This window comes from Mus caroli, unplaced genomic scaffold, assembly GCF_978045245.1.
Source record: "Mus caroli unplaced genomic scaffold, Mus_caroli_1 scaffold_16, whole genome shotgun sequence".
Lineage (NCBI taxonomy): Eukaryota > Metazoa > Chordata > Mammalia > Rodentia > Muridae > Mus > Mus caroli.
In genome coordinates, this window is record NW_028227271.1 from 1,778,765 (window position 1) to 1,794,551 (window position 15,787).

The window sequence follows — 15,787 nt, forward strand, 5'->3', positions numbered from 1 at the left end:
TCCTGTTTCCCACCCGTCCCCTGGGCACCCCCTTTTCTCCTCTCCCTCCCAGATCCCTTCTTTGGGGAGCTCAGCAAATGGAGCAGGAAATTTGGACCCTCTGCCTCCCTCTCTCGCCTTCCTCATTGGATCCGGAGTCTTCTCCGCTGGGAAAGCTGTAATTAGAGGGTGGATCCCTACAGACAGAGAGCAGCCCCCCCCACCCCCACCCCCCAGTCCCTTCTAACTTTAGATCTCTTCTCTCCCATTCTCCCATTCTCCCTCCCTCTCCCTTCTCCCTCTCCCACTGGCTCCTCGGTTCTCTCCATCTGCCTGACTCCTTGGGACCCGGTCCCCAGCTTTGAGGATGGCATCCTCCCTGCTTGAGGTAACTGTCCCCTCCTCTTCCTTAAGAAACCAGCTACAATCTTCCTGGTCCTAATCCCTGCCTACCCCACCCCCTCGGCTCACATCGACAGGAGCTGCAATGCTAGTCACTTCCAGGGTCCTTCTCATGAAGAGGAGTAGGGTCCTGGGAGGGGCAAGCAGAGGGTACAAGCAAGGGAGGGGAACAGAGCCAGGGGTCAGAGGGCAGTCAAAGCAGAAAGCCAGGACCACTAAGGTCGGCTAAGCCACTGGCTGTGGGGAGTGAAAAGGCATTGGAGACAGGAAGGAGAAGAGATGGGCAGGGAAAACAGGTAGGCTGACAGCGAATGGTGTCTGAGTGAGGACGGAGAAGCCTTCAGCTACCATTCTTTGGGTTGCCGGTGTACCATGTCTAGGGCTCCCACATTAAGCAAGATCTGGTCAGGTCTGTGTTGAGGAAAGAGCCTGGTCTGTGAGCTGGTGTGTGGGAGAGGAGGAAGGCAGCCCTGAATGTGGGGGGCTGGCCAGGGGAACTGAGCCCAGGACTGAGAGGGAAGCAAGGAGGAGGGACAGGGTCTGAGGCCGCTTGCCCGGCTCACAAATATTTAGCTTTCAGCCAAAGACAAACTAAACTCTATTTTGGGAGTGGGAGGCTCCAGGGAGGACTGGGCCACTTCCCCTCCAGGATGGGACCCCAGCAGCTTTCCCTTGCCTCCCTGTTTCTGAAGATGAAATAACCAGGGTACCGCGTGAGTTTGGGGTCTTAGAAGCCATGTACTTTGTCGGGGCTCCTGGGGGACCCAAGGCACAGAGTTGGAAGGAAGGACTCAAGCCACTCAGAGCCTGAGTTCTTCCACGTCTCATAATGTTTCCGTGACACCATCTCTAGGCTGCCTTCAGGGTATCTCTGAAGGAATCAGGGGTGAGATGATACCCCTTGGATGTCAGTGCCCTCCGGTAGCCTCAAATTGTCCCTATTCTTGGGGCCTTATCTCAGTCCAGTGTAGTGGCACAAATCTTTAATCCCAACACTTGGGAGGCAGAAGCAGAAGCAGGTGAGCTTGAGGCCAGCCTGATCTACATAGAGAATTCCAGGATAGCCAGAGCTACATTGAGAAACCCTGTCTCAAAAACAAACCAACAAAATCTCTGTTCTGGGTGCCCTCACTCAGGTCCCAGGAGTGACTAGTCTTTGCTGATTGACTCATCAGAAAGCTGACTAGTTCAACCTGAAGAGAGGGTGTGTATGTGTGTGTGTGTGTGTGTGTGTGTGTGAAAGAGAGAGAAAGAGGGGAGAGAGAGAGAGAGAGAGAGAGAGAGAGAGAGAGAGAGAGAGAGAGAGAGTGCGAGCAGTAGGGGACTTTTGAACTTAAGTGTCCACTGGCTTATGTGTGTTAGATACATTGATATACACATTGCTGACTGCTTGCGAACGTGTGCTCCTGTGTGTGTGTGTGTGTGTGTGTACCTGCATGTACGTATGCACAACACAAGAGCGCATTCACACACACAAGCTAGATCATCTTAGTACTTAGTCCAGATGAGAAATGGTGTCTGTAAGGCTATGAGATAAGGACTTGAGGACTGAGTTTGAGGAAGTGCCGTACAAGCCAGTGGGTGGACATGCTCTATAACCAGATAACCCAGGTACAATGATCTACTTTCAGCTGCATTGTATGCAGATTGTTATCATGTCCCTTTCCCCCATCAGACTCTAAATTTATTTATTATTATGTAAATGTATGACCATGGGCACATGCGTGCCACTGCTCCTGTGTGTGGGTCGGAGGAAAACGTTTGGGAATCAGTTTTCTAATTCCACCTTGGATTCTGGGAATTAAATTCGAGTGGGCAGGCTTTCCTGGGAAGCTGCTGAACTGTTATCATCATCATCATCATTATTATTACTGTTGTTATTGTTATTAATTATTTTTACTCAACAGACTATGTTGAGCTATCATTAAACAATAGTTTTGAGGAAGCAGGAGGAGAGAGGTGCATATAAGTCCCGGGTCCGCCCAGGGCAGTGATGGTGTCAATGATATGGACAGCATGCCTGCCCTGCCAGCGTGGCACTCGTGCCTGGGGGAGGGGCAGTTCAGAGACTTTCTGGAAAGACACAGGCTTGGGGAAGCATTTGGCAATGGGATGTATCATGGATGCTAGGTTTTCAGGTTCCTTTACTCCCTGTGAACAGGAGATCCACCAACATAAAGACACCCCAGTCTCTCCATTTCTTTCCTTTTTCCTTCCTTTTAATCATTTATTATCTATTTATGTATTTATTTATTTTGAGACAGGGTCTTTCTTTATAGCCCTGTCTGTCCTGGAACTTACTATGTAGACAAGGCTGGCTTCAAACTCAGAGATTTGCCTAGCTCTGTCTCCCCAGTGCTGGGTTACCTGGCAGTGTCTGTTTCTTTTACCTAGTTTATAGGGTCCTTGGGTTCTTTATCTCCTCCCCAATGCCTTGTGACTCCCTCTACCTGCTATGAGTAGGTTCTCCAGCAGTGGGAGGAGCTTGAGTTTCAGAGGAGGACAGCAGCTGTTGGTGGTAAGTGGATCGAGGAAGAGGGAGAGATGGGGAGGGAAGGACACTAGGCAAGAAACTGATAAGCCTCCAGTGCTCAGTGCTAGGGTGGTTGCTCAGCAGGGAAGGGACCTGGGGCACTTTTTCCTAGCATGCTAAAAGATACTCATGATAAAAGAAACTAATTTAAAACAAACTGTAAAGCTGGGTGAGTGAAGAAAGTGGGGAGAAAGCTGGGAGGTAGGAACAGGGACCCTGTGTGTTCAACCTATGTAGTGGCAGTCCCATCTCCGTCCCTCTCTCCCTCCCTTCCTTCCATCTAGCCTCTGAGACAGGGTTTCTCTGTATAGCCCTGGCTGTCCTGGAACTTGCTCTGTAGACCAGGCTAGCCTCAAACTCAGAGAGCTGCCTGCCTCTGCCTCCTGAGCACTGGCATTAAAGGCCTGCGCCACCACTGCCCGGCTCGGCTATTTTCAGTTTTTGAGACAAGGTCCCGCTATGTCTGTTCTGAAACTCCGGATTAGAGTTAGGGTTAGACTATTTGGACTAGGCAGGCCTCAAGCTCACAGAGATCTCTCCTTCTGATTCCGAGTGATGGGATTTCGGGCAGGCACCACCATGCTGGTCTAAGCCTATTATTTTAAAGGATGGTGGAACAAGAATAGGGACCGGGAAACAGGAAAGTGGGTATCCTGGTAATACATATGATCAGGTATAGGCAGGAGCGCATGCTCAGAACCCTGGACCCTATTCCTCAGCTCTCACAGAGAGAGCAATCAGCCAGAAAAGGAAACTGAGGGTATGAAGGAACTTAACCTCCAGTGCTTGGCTCCCGGAGTAGTCCAGCACTTTGGTTTTTCTTTCTGGCCTTCAGGGGCCGTGTTGGCCTTGCTCCCCAAAGTCGGGGTCTCATGTCAGTCTAGGGTTGGCTGTCTTCTTTCACCCCTCCCTACCTCCCCACAGCTGGGTGGGGTCCCTGGGCTTGGCTGAGGCCCTTGTGGCCACAGTGTGAGGGCCGGGCAGGCGGGGGACCGCGTCGGCGTTTTTAAAAATAAACCGACCGCAGGGAAGCCACCGGAGCTGGAGCCGAGCAGGGCCATGCTGGGCAGAGGGGGAGGGGGCAGCAGCTAAGGGGAGAAGGAGGGAGGAGTGGCCTGGTCTGGTCGGGGGGTTTTCTGGGGCCCTTCGCCATGGTGGGTTTCTCTTGGGTGGGAACGCTACGCGGTCCTCCTCCTCCTCCCTCTTTCTTCACCTCCTGTGTTTTCCTTAGCTTTTCTGGCCCAGGATCTCATACCACCTCTCCTTTGTTTATTCTGCTTTCCTCGCTCTCCCTCCCTTTTGTCTTTTAACTTTCCTGTCCATTTCTGCCTCTTCATGCAAGCTTCTCTCCCTTAGGGTCCCTCTTTGTCCTGCGGAGCTTTGCATGCCAGTTCCTCCTCGGGCACAGCGGACTCTGTGCCCCATGGTTTTGGATCTCTTGTGTCTTTGAACCCCCATGTTGCTACCTTTCCTTCATGCTAAGTTCGACTCCTGCCCCCCCACCCCCCAGCTCTCCTTTGGCTTGGGCCATTAGAGGGTCCAGGGAAAGCCTTACTGGGAAAGCTCAGGGGTTGGACAAGGTTTTGGTGGCTCTTACTGGGAGCCCATAGGATTGGCAGGATGAGAGAGAGAGCAGAGAATTGGGCAGGAGTGTAGTATAGTGATTGCACACACCTTCACTGGAACCTTGAGACACCAGTGTCACCTCTAAGACTTGGCATCACATATCTGAGAGCCCTGGATTCTCTTCTCCTTCATATGTTTTAATAGGAAGACACCAGACAATTAGATAATTGACTTTCTTTCTTTCTTTCTTTCTTTCTTTCTTTCTTTCTTTCTTTCTTTCTTTCTTTCTTTTTTTCCTTCTCTTCTCTTCTCTTCTCTTCTCTTCTCTTCTCTTCTCTTCTCTTCTCTTCTCTTCTCTTTCTTCCTTTCTTTCTTTTTGAGATAGGGTTTCCCTGTAGCTCTGGCTGCCCTGGAACTAACTGTATAGACCAGGCTGGCCTTGAACTCAGAGGTCTGCCTGCCTCTGCTTCCCCAGTGCTGTGCTCAAAGGTGTGCACACCTGTTTTTGTTCTTACTTTATGTATATGGGTGTTTAGCCTACATGCATGTGCGTGCATCATGTGTGCTCCTAGTGTGGTCTGTGGGTCCAGAAGAGGGAGTAGGATCACTTGGAACTGGAGTGACACATGGCTTTGAGCTGCCACATGGGTGCTGGGAATCTAAACCCAGCTCTCTGGAAGAACAATAAGTGCTCTTAACTGCCAAGCCATCGCTCAAGCCCCAATAGCTAGCTTTTAAAAGATGTTTAGGGGGGCTGGAGAGATGGCTCAGCGGTTAAGAGCACTGACTGCTCTGCCAGAGGTCCTGAGTTCAATTCCCAGCAACCACATGGTGGCTCACAACCATCTGTAATGGGATCTGATGCTCTCTTCTAGTGTGTGTCTGAAGACAGCTGCAGTGTACTCGTATAAATAAAAAATAAATAAATCTTTAAAATGAAAAAGATGTTTGGTAAACACACACACATAGAGGGAGAGGAAGGAGAGAGAGAGAGAGAGAGAGAGAGAAGTGTGTATGGTAGGATACATTTCTGTGAGCGCCATGTCAAAGCATCTGAAGAGTCCGAGGACAACTTCTTTGTGGGAGTTCTCTCCTTCTAGCACGTGGGTTGTGGGGTTGACTTCAGGTCACCAGGCTTAGTGGCAAATGCCACTACCCATCAGGCCTTCTCGCTGGTCCCACATAATCAAGCTTTTGACGGATGTCTCTTTTTTTTCTTTTTTAATATTTTTTATTAGGTATTTTCCTCATTTACATTTCCAATGCTATTCCAAAAGTCCCCCATACCCTCCCCCACCCACTCCCCTATCCACCCACTCCCACTTTTTGGCCCTGGCATTCCCCTGTACTGGGGCATATAAAGTTTGCATGACCAATGGGCCTCTCTTTCCAGTGCTGGCCGACTAGGCCATCTTTTGATACATATGCAGCTAGAGACAAGAACTCCGGGGTACTGGTTAGTTCATATTGTTGTTCTACCTATAGGGTTGCAGATCCCTTTAGCTCCTTGGATACTTTCTCTAGCTCCTCCATTGGGGGTCCTGTGATCCATCCAATAGCTGACTGTGAGCATCGACTTCTGTGTTTGCTAGGTCGAAGGATGTCTCTTATTGTTTCTCTTTTTTTTTAATAAGTCAATCTGGCTGAACTCCAGGACCTTGTACATACTAGCCAAGGATGTTGGAGTTTATTTCTTCACAAGAGGTTCTGATTCTAACCTACAGGGGGTACCAGGAGGTCCTAAGGGTGGTCAGATTGGTCATGGCAGTTTGGTAGGCACTAAGGAGCTATTTCTTTCTTTTTTTTTTTTTTTTCTTTTTTTTTGGTTTTTCGAGACAGGGTTTCTCTGTGTAGCCCTGGCTGTCCTGGCACTCACTTCGTAGACCAGGCTGGCCTTGAACTCAGAAATCCGCCTGCCTCTGCCTCCCGAGTGCTGGGATTAAAGGCATGCGCCACCACGCCCGGCTTGAGCTATTTCTTTCTTTTTCTTTTTCTTTTTCTTTTTCTTTTCTTTTCTTTTTTTTCTTTTTCTTTTTTTTTTTTTTTTTTTTTTTTTGAGACAGGGTTTCTCTGTTGAGGCCTGGCTGTCTTAGAACTTGCTCTGTAGTCTAGGCTGACCTTGAACTCATAGAGATCTGCCTGCCTCTGCTTCCGGAATGCTGGGACTAAAGATGTGTGCCATCCCTGCCTATCTACCTCTGTGTTTCTAGCCCTCTACCCCCAGCCCACATTCATGTTTCCTCCGTCCACAGCACTGAGTGGGATGGGAAGGTACAGATTGACCCCATGCACCGCCTTGGGAACACTGAAGCTGCATCCAGGGTCTTAACCAGCTCCCTGTCTCAGAGAGTCCCGAGGACTCTGTATTCTCTCACTGCTCAAAGGGACGCTACCTGGTGGTGCCCAGTGCCTGCTTAAAAGGCATTCTTGCCTCACCACAACCCCCAGCTTGGCTGAGGCCCTGTTCCCTCTCAATGTCCCAGTGTCTTCTGCTGTCCCTTCCTTGAGCTTCCTGGGTTCAGAGTGCATGCCAAGAGATCCCTCATTAGGGACATGTAGACTTGACCTCAGGGAGATGAGGAGACAGTGGCTCCTTAGTCAGGAGCTGAAACAGAGACAGGGAATAGAATTGAGGTGAAGACAGGAAAATCTGGAATGAGGCCGGAAATTGTCCCCAGCACCGCTTCTCTTTGTGTCCCACACCACTTTCTGTGGAGAAGGTGTGGAAGATGGTGTCTTTGCTGTGGTCACCAAGCTGGTCTCAAAGGCTCCTGGGCTCAGCCTGCGGAGGAGCTAGGCTTGTTTGTTTGTTTGTTTGTTTGTTTGTTGAGTCAAGGTCTCTCTACATAGCTCTGGCCGTTCTGGAACTTACCATGTAGGCCAGGCTGGCCTTGAACTCCTGCCATCACACCAAGCCTGCTTTGTGTTTGGAATTTTCGATGTAGCTGAGGATGACCTGAGGTTCTGATCTTCTTTGCCTCTGTCTCCCGAGAGCTAGGGTTATAGGTGTATGCTACCATACAACCAGGCCATAATCCTCTTGGAGTCCCTGGTCGTAGCTGGGTTTCTGTCTGCTTCAGGTCCACTTTCCTAGGTCAGGACCCTTAATCTCATCTCAGCCGGCTGGCTGCTTCTTTTATGTCAGTTCTTCCTCAGAGACACTTGTACACCCCTGTTGATTCCACAGGAGGCTCTTCTTCCTGTCAGCTGCACTTGCCAGGCCTCACTGGCCCACCAGTCTTGCCTCTATACCCTCTCCCTCTCCCTAACCTCTGTGCTGGTCTCAGACCTATAGCTATGCCCTTCACTCTATTCTCTCTTCCTCCCTCCTAAGCAGTGCCTCTCTCCCCCTGCCCCCCTCTCTACAGGAAGAAGCTCACTATGGCTCCAGTCCCCTGGCCATGCTGACGGCAGCCTGCAGCAAATTTGGCGGCTCCAGCCCTCTGCGGGACTCGACAACCCTGGGGAAAGGAGGCACAAAGAAGCCATACGCTGACCTTTCAGCCCCCAAAACCATGGGGGACGCCTACCCAGCTCCCTTCTCAAGCACCAATGGACTCCTCTCTCCTGCAGGCAGTCCTCCGGCCCCAGCCTCTGGCTATGCAAATGACTACCCACCCTTCCCCCACTCATTTCCTGGGCCCACTGGTGCCCAAGACCCTGGGCTCCTAGTGCCTAAGGGGCACAGCTCCTCTGACTGCCTGCCTAGTGTCTATACTTCCCTGGATATGACTCATCCCTATGGCTCCTGGTACAAGGCAGGCATCCACGCAGGCATCTCACCAGGTCCAGGCAACACACCTACTCCTTGGTGGGACATGCACCCTGGGGGCAACTGGCTAGGTGGTGGTCAGGGCCAGGGTGATGGGCTGCAAGGGACACTGTCCACAGGCCCTGCCCAGCCTCCACTGAACCCCCAGCTGCCTACTTACCCATCTGACTTTGCTCCCCTTAACCCAGCTCCCTACCCAGCACCCCACCTCTTGCAACCAGGGCCCCAGCATGTCCTACCCCAAGATGTCTATAAGCCCAAGGCGGTTGGCAATAGTGGGCAACTGGAGGGGAATGGTGCAGCCAAAACCCCTCGGGGTGCTGGCACAGGGGGCAGTGGTGGATATGCGGGAAGTGGGGCAGGGCGTTCTACCTGCGACTGCCCCAACTGTCAGGAGCTAGAGCGGCTCGGGGCAGCAGCGGCTGGGCTGAGGAAGAAGCCCATTCATAGCTGCCACATCCCTGGGTGCGGCAAGGTGTACGGCAAGGCTTCGCATCTGAAAGCCCACTTGCGCTGGCACACTGGCGAGAGGCCTTTCGTCTGCAACTGGCTTTTCTGCGGCAAGAGGTTCACTCGCTCCGACGAGCTGGAGCGCCACGTGCGCACTCACACCCGGGAGAAGAAGTTCACCTGCCTGCTCTGCTCCAAGCGCTTTACCAGAAGCGACCACTTGAGCAAACATCAGCGCACCCACGGGGAGCCAGGCCCGGGGCCGCCCCCAAGTGGCCCTAAGGAGCTGGGGGAGGGTCGCAGCGTCGGGGAAGAAGAAGCCAATCAGCCGCCCCGATCTTCCACTTCGCCTGCACCCCCAGAAAAAGCCCATGGAGGCAGCCCAGAGCAGAGCAACCTGCTAGAGATCTGAGCTGGGTAGAGGAAGGTCTCCAGCTCCAGGGTCCTCTTGCCAGGCTCTCTTGGCGCGGTGGACCCACTGGTTGCCCCTCGCTCTCTCCTATTGCATGCTATACTCTGGGGGCTCTCTCTGGTCCCCTAGGCTATCTCCTTGCATGTCTCCTCAGTTCTTCTCTCTTTGTCAAGAGTCTTAGCCAAACTCCTCTCAGGCCTTTGCCAGTGCCTAGTTCCTATGCTCCGACCTCCTGAACTTTTTCTTTGCCCCTGTTCTTCACAGCTTCCATCTGGACTCACATCATTTTCTCATTAACTCGTTGCCATCTAATCTTTCTGCTTCCCAATCCTGTTTGCCGTTTTCCCGAAGCTTCCAGGCTGTCGACTCGATTCCCCTCTGCTTTCCATTCCCCTGAGCTTTGTTTTTTCTTTTTTTAAACAAACACGATGATGATGATGATAATGATGATGATGATGATAATGATAATTTATTGCCCCCCGGTGGTTCTTCATTAGGAACCAGAGTTAAGGAGATTGGTGTTAGTAACCTGGCCGGGAGCAGAGTGCCAAGAAGGGGAAGCCCAATGGGGATCTGATCCCAAAGATGGGGTGACCCCAGGGTCAGGGAGGCTGCCCCCCAGCCTTGAGTACTCAACCCCTATGCACCAGGAGTAAAGAATAGTAATAGTAATAATAATAATTCTATTTATCTAAGTTATGATGACGGGTCAGGTACAGTGAGCTGGAGAGGGAAAGGGATTCTTTTTTTTCCCCCCTAAGGAAATTCTAGTCAAATGCATCTCTGTATAGACAAATGATAGTGGAGACCTTGTTCGTAGATTTCTATCATCGAGGTCTCCGTGAGTTTCTTTTTTCAGTGGAGTTTTGGGTTGTTCGGCCTCTTTTAGAGTTTCTGTGGGTGTCTCTCTGTTAGGCAGTCTCTAAGATCCCCAGCCCCAGCCAGAAGCTGTGAAATTTCAAGTCCTATGGCGGGGAGGACTGGAATGTACCCCAGTTCTCTCGACCTGACTGCAGATCAGGTTCCTCCGCTGATCCTCTTCTCATACCCTGTGACCTCACCAGGTTAATCCCCTTGTCGTCATGGTTACAGAGAGCTTGCAGCTGCCATCTTAAACGTGCTCTTTGGGGGAGAGCCCACCTAACAGGAGGATTTTGGTTTGGAGGTGCCCCTCCTGAAAAAGTAGGTGGGCAGAGGCTTTCTCTGGGATCAAATTCAAATAAATCAAGTATTTATTGAATGCTTACTATGTGCAAGGCCTGGTGCCTAGAAGCCATGAGAAAGAATTTATAACAGGACAGAAGTCCCTAAACTAAACATCCACAGGCCCCCAATCTAGGAGGTTTCACTCCATTCCAGTGACTTTTAAAACCGCTTTGTGCCTTTGAAATGCCTTTCCTGAGATTTTTGGATCTTCCTGTTCTGTCCCCTGCTCCTTCTAGGCCCCAAGATAAAGGGTAAAGCCATGGAGTCTGGGAAGAACATAACGTCGTTGACGGGATCGTCCCTTTGTGGAATCTTTCTTTTTTTTAATTTAATAAATAAAAGTTCGATTTGAAATTGTGTCTGGTGAGAAAGGGGGGAAATGGATGGGCTACGGGACATTTCCTTAGCAAAGCGGGGACTTCCTTTAGTAGATATTTAATCCAGCACGGTTGTGCTTCACACCAAAGGTTTAAAAAAGCGGGGGTGGTGGTGGTGGTGGTAACACTTGGTCGGCCTGGCTCTCTAATGGAGTTGAGTTTTTAGTCGCTTAGGACAATCTGCAGAGTCAGGAAGGCCGAGTGCTTTCTTCCGGGGCGATTTCTCAGTCCACCAACCTTGGTCTGGGCAATGATCCGGCCGGAGGGCCGGAGTATGAGAGCTGGGGTCACAGTATGGATTAGCGCGCAGCGCAGCCCCTGCGCGGCTGTGGTGAGACTCCCGGCTGGCTGACCTGCCTGGCACCTAACCCGCCCCCTGCCCGGGGCCTGCAATCAGTCGTGCCTGCCTCGGAGTTAGTGGAGAAACAAAAGCCACTCTGTGGCCTACGTCCCCAAGCCACAATAGGGCTTTGTGCGGCCCCTGCCCCAGGGCTCCCCCGCTGGGATGAGGGGGTGCATGAAGCGCTTTCCCAGGCATCGGCTCTGAGACCGCCGTCCACCCCGCTGCCGCATTGGAGGCGCGGAACCCGAAGGGCGACCCCACCCCCGCGCTACCCCTGCCCTTGCCCAGGTGCAAGATCTCAGCCTTCTGGCCGGGCGCGCGGCTTCAAAGGCGCTTTGAAGAAATCCGAGTTCCGAAGAAGTGTCGAAGGAGACCCGGGGGAGTGGGCAGGACGTGGGGGTGCCGAGGCGCGCACCCAGAAGGCAGAGGGCGAGAGCGGACCCCGGATCCCGTGGCTCACAAGACCCCCCAAGGGCTGGCCCTGTTGCTTCCCGGGCTCTGCCTGTCCGGTGCCAGCTCCCGCCCGCCGCAGCCTCGCGGTCCTCCCCTCCCAGGCCCCTCGGCCCCTTTCATCTTGCTAGACTCGGCTTGGGGTTTTGCTGGTTTCTGGGAGATAAAAACCGCCTCAAATAGCGGCGGCGCGATGCCAGGACAAACAGGGCCAGGCGGGCCATGTGCGCCTGGTTACCGGCCCGGGGCGCCCTGCTCCGGAGGGCGAGCTCAGGCTCCGGCGATGCCTCCCAGACAGTATGTTGGGGCGGTGTGTGTGTGTGTGTGTGTGTGTGTGTGTGTGTGTGTGTGTGTGTGTGTGTGTGTGTATGTGTGTGTTGCCCTTAGAAGTCTCTGGCCGCGACTGGAGCGCTGCCTGAGTTCGCTCGCTCAGGTTTCAGGAGGGGCGGTGGTAAACCTAATGCAAAATGCTCGGAGCCCTGGGGTTGGTTGCCATTGGGCTGTAGTCGCTGCGTCGCCCGGGCCATCGCGCCCTCTAGTGCAGTTAGTGGGGGGCTGTGCTAAGCCTGGACGTTGGCCTCTCTAGAACCCGCAAAAGCCATTTTAAAAAGTGTTAAGTTAGCAGTATGGAAGAGGAGGACAGTGCTTGAAAGAGGCCGAGCCAGGGCAGAATGGCACTGTGGCTTTACCCCAGGGCGCTTTAAAGGTTGAATCACAAACCTAGCAGACACATACCCGAGGATGACGAGGGGTGGGGAGCTACATCCGATGCAGGCAGGAATGATGTGTTGGAGTTAGGGATGGACAGTGATTGAAATTCAAATAAAAACCGGCTTCAACACTTTCCTGTCATCTGGCTGGCTATTTCTCTTCTTCAAGCCTGCCCGATCCCCTTTTTCTCAAAGACCTTTCCTAGTCTGCTAGTTAAATGACTTCTCAGATAAAAGAGAATTAATTTATCAAGTCAGCCTGGTTAATAAGAAAAGGTTAGCTCTTGGTTAAACTTAAAACAAGATGCACGCTTGTAATCCTACCATATTGGAGTTTAAGATTGGCCTGGGCTACATATTAAAAATTTTTTTCAGGGACTAAAGTTATTATCTCTGATGATTCTCTGGAACTATAATTTTGAGAACCTAGAATCTGCTTTTATTTTTTATTTTTATTTTTGTTTTTATTTTTAAATTCAAGCGACGGAGAGATAGTGCACTGGTTAAGAGTTCTTTTTTTTTTTTTAAAGATTTATTTTATTTATTATATGTAAGTACACTGTAGCTGTCCTCAGATACTCCAGAAGAGGGCATCAGATTTCGTTACGGATGGTTGTGAGCCACCATGTGGTTGCTGGGATTTGAACTCGGGACCTTCAGAAGAGCAGTCGGAGCTCTTAACCACTGAGCCATCTCACCAGCCCAAGAGTTCTTATAACTGGTGCAGAGGACTCAGTTTCGATTCCTGGAACCCATGAGAAGGCTAACCATAACTCTAGTTTCAGGGGATCCTAAACCATTTCTGCATAAAAGCAAATTCATACACATAAAAGAAAAAATAATAAGGGGCTGGGGAGATGGCTCAGTGGTTAAAGGTTAAGAGCACTTGACTGCTCTTCCAAAGGTCTTGAGTTCAATTCCCAGCAACCACATGGTGGCTCACAACCATCTGTAATGGGATCTGATTCCCTCTTCTGGTGTGTCTGAAGACAGCTACAGTGTACTCACATACATAAAATAAATAACTCTTTAAAAATAAAATAAATGCTTTTTTTTGGGAGACATGATCTCTCTATGCAGCCATGACTTATCCTGAAACTGGATATGTACATGAAGCTGACCTCTAGTGGTAAAAAAAATCCCCCTGCTTCTGTCTCTTGAGTATTAGGATAAAGGGTGTGTGCTACCATGCCTGAAAAAGTCTTTAAAGATTCATTTACTTTTATTTTATGTGATGAATACTCTGAAAGTTGCCTGATGTAAATCCTGGGAACAAAACTAGGGCCCCCTGGAAGAGCATCAACTGCTCTGAACTGCTGAGCCATCTCTTTAGCTCCACCAGCAAATTTATGAAAAATTTTAAAAAGAGAGAGAGAAAAATCTCAGGTGACTCAGGCATTCCTTAACATTCGAGGGAGTAAGAGATTACAGGCAAGTTCAACGTGGAGGGTTTGCTTCCAGCAGGCAGGACACAGAGAACAACCACAGCAAGCTCTAGGGCAGCACAGGGAGACCCAGCTCAGCAAAGGGAAATTGAGGCCAACCTCACCTCAGATGAAGAGAACCTGCAGGCTTCGTCCGGATGTCTGTCTTCTGACCTGGGAGCTTCTCTGTAAGGTCCTTCTAGATAGAAAGGAGAGGCAGACACAGAAGTTCAGGGCACAAGAAACTATTTCTGCCATTGCCCTTACATTCTTCAGTGAGACTGGGGGTGTGGGGCCTGAGCCTGCATACAGCTTTGAGATCTTTCTTTCTTCCTTCCTTTCTTTCTTTCTCTCTCTCTCTCTCCCTCTCTCTCCCTCTCTTTCTCTCTCTCTCTCTCCCTTTCTTTTCTTTTTTTCTTTTTTTTTTTCAGACAGGCCTAGTCTCTCAAGTTCACTGTGCACCAGATGAATGACAATCGAGGTTAACTTTTCACCACTGTTTGTAGTTCTCAGCACTCAGGAGTCTGAGGCAGGAGGATCCTGGCAAATTAGAAGTCACCCTCAGCCTGTCTCAAAAATACAAAGCTAAAACTAATCAAGTACGTAATTGCCACACCTCCCATTCTTTACGCTCCAGTTTTAGGTCCATCTTCCACTTTTCTTTTTAAAGACAAGGTCTTACGTAGCTGAGGCATAGTGTGAACTATGCTTCACTTTTCTTTTTATTTTTTTTATTTTTTATTTATTTATTTATTTTTAAAGATTTATTTATTTATTACATGTAAGTACACTGTAGCTGTCTTCAGACACACCAGAAGAGGGAGTCAGATCTTGTTCAGGATGGTTGTGAGCCACCATGTGGTTGCTGGGATTTGAACTAAGGACCTTTGGAAGAGCAGTCGGGTGCTCTTACCTGCTGAGCCATCTCACCAGCCCTCACTTTTCTTTTTAAAGACAAGGTCTTACGTAGCTGAGGCATAGTGTGAACTATGCCTCAGAGGATAACCCTGAATTTGTGTCTCCAGACATAGTGTGGTTCGTGCTTGTTTGTTTGTTTTTGAGACACCGTCTCACTATATTATCCCTGACTGGCCTGTAGCTTCCTATGTTAGACCAGAATAGCTCTGAATTCACAGTGATCCACCCGTTTCAGCTTCCTGAGTGCTGGGACTAAAAGCATGTACCATTAGGCCAGGCTAATACGTTTTATTTTTCTTTTTAAAGAGTTAATTTATTTGGAAACAAAAACCAAACTAAGAGCCAGGTGATGGTGGCGGTGGTGGCACCTTTAATCCCTGCACTTGGGAGGCAGAGGAAGATGGAACTCTGAGTTTTGAGGCCAGACTGGGTACCTATGGAGTGAGTTCCAGGACAGACAGGGCTACACAGAGAATCCTTCTATTGAAAAACAAAACAAAGCACAGAGTTATTTGGGGGCCAGAGAGATGGTGCAGTGGCTAAGAGCAGTTACTGTTCTTGCAGAGGATCCTGGTTCTGTTCCCCATATCTACATGATGATTCAGAACCATCTGTAACTCCTGTTCCAGGGGAGTCCAGCGCCCTTTACTGGCTGCTGTGGACACTGCATGCATGTGGTGCACATAGGTGCATACAGGCAAAACACAAAAAAATATTTTTTAAAGCCCCTTATACTCCCTGTCTAGTACTACAGGTGTGCATGCACCACCATACCCAGTGACAAAAGTGCTCTCGAGGAGGAGGGTCAGGCTCAGAGTCAGTTTCAATTAAAGGCTAGGTGAGTCCATTTCTTTGGGTGTCAGGTGAGGCAGAGCATCATAGATTCCAGGAGCAGGTGGAAGAGTTTGCTTATTCATAGTGGCCAGGAAGCAGAGAGTAGCAATAGCAGGGAAAGGCTAATACCGTTCCTGTGAGTCTCACCATCCCACACTTCACTCCCAATTGTCTATTCAGATTTTGAGCTCACAATTGAATTAAGTTAGAATTAAACCATCTAAATATCTCTCTGTAGTTCTAGTTCTCCCCTCCCACCCCCCCGCCTCCCCAACCCCCTTCAGTTTCAAAAAAGGTCTCAGGAGAGCATGGTGGTAGATCTTTAATCTCAGCACTCTTGGGAGATAGAGGTATGAATCTCTATGAATTCAAGGTCAGTCATGTCTACATAGCAAGTTCCATGCTAGCCAG

The 15,787-nt window shown here is 50.1% G+C and overlaps 1 protein-coding gene across 1 annotated transcript; it reads left to right on the forward strand.

The window, feature by feature from the left end:
- The first annotated feature begins 251 nt into the window (after window positions 1-251).
- Sp7 (Sp7 transcription factor) lies at window positions 252-10,659 on the forward strand. The gene is made up of 2 exons (XM_029470136.2): window positions 252-367; window positions 7,849-10,659. Exons 1-2 carry the CDS (start codon window positions 347-349, stop codon window positions 9,112-9,114), a joined length of 1,287 nt encoding a protein of 428 aa, XP_029325996.1. The 5' UTR covers window positions 252-346; the 3' UTR covers window positions 9,115-10,659.
- The last annotated feature ends 5,128 nt before the right edge of the window (window positions 10,660-15,787 follow it).

Coding starts and splice junctions, on each gene's coding strand:
- Sp7 (XM_029470136.2), top strand. CDS start 347: ATGGCATCCTCCCTGCTTGAG. Junction 368..7,848: donor TGGCATCCTCCCTGCTTGAG/GTAACTGTCCCC, acceptor CCCTCTCTACAG/GAAGAAGCTCACTATGGCTC.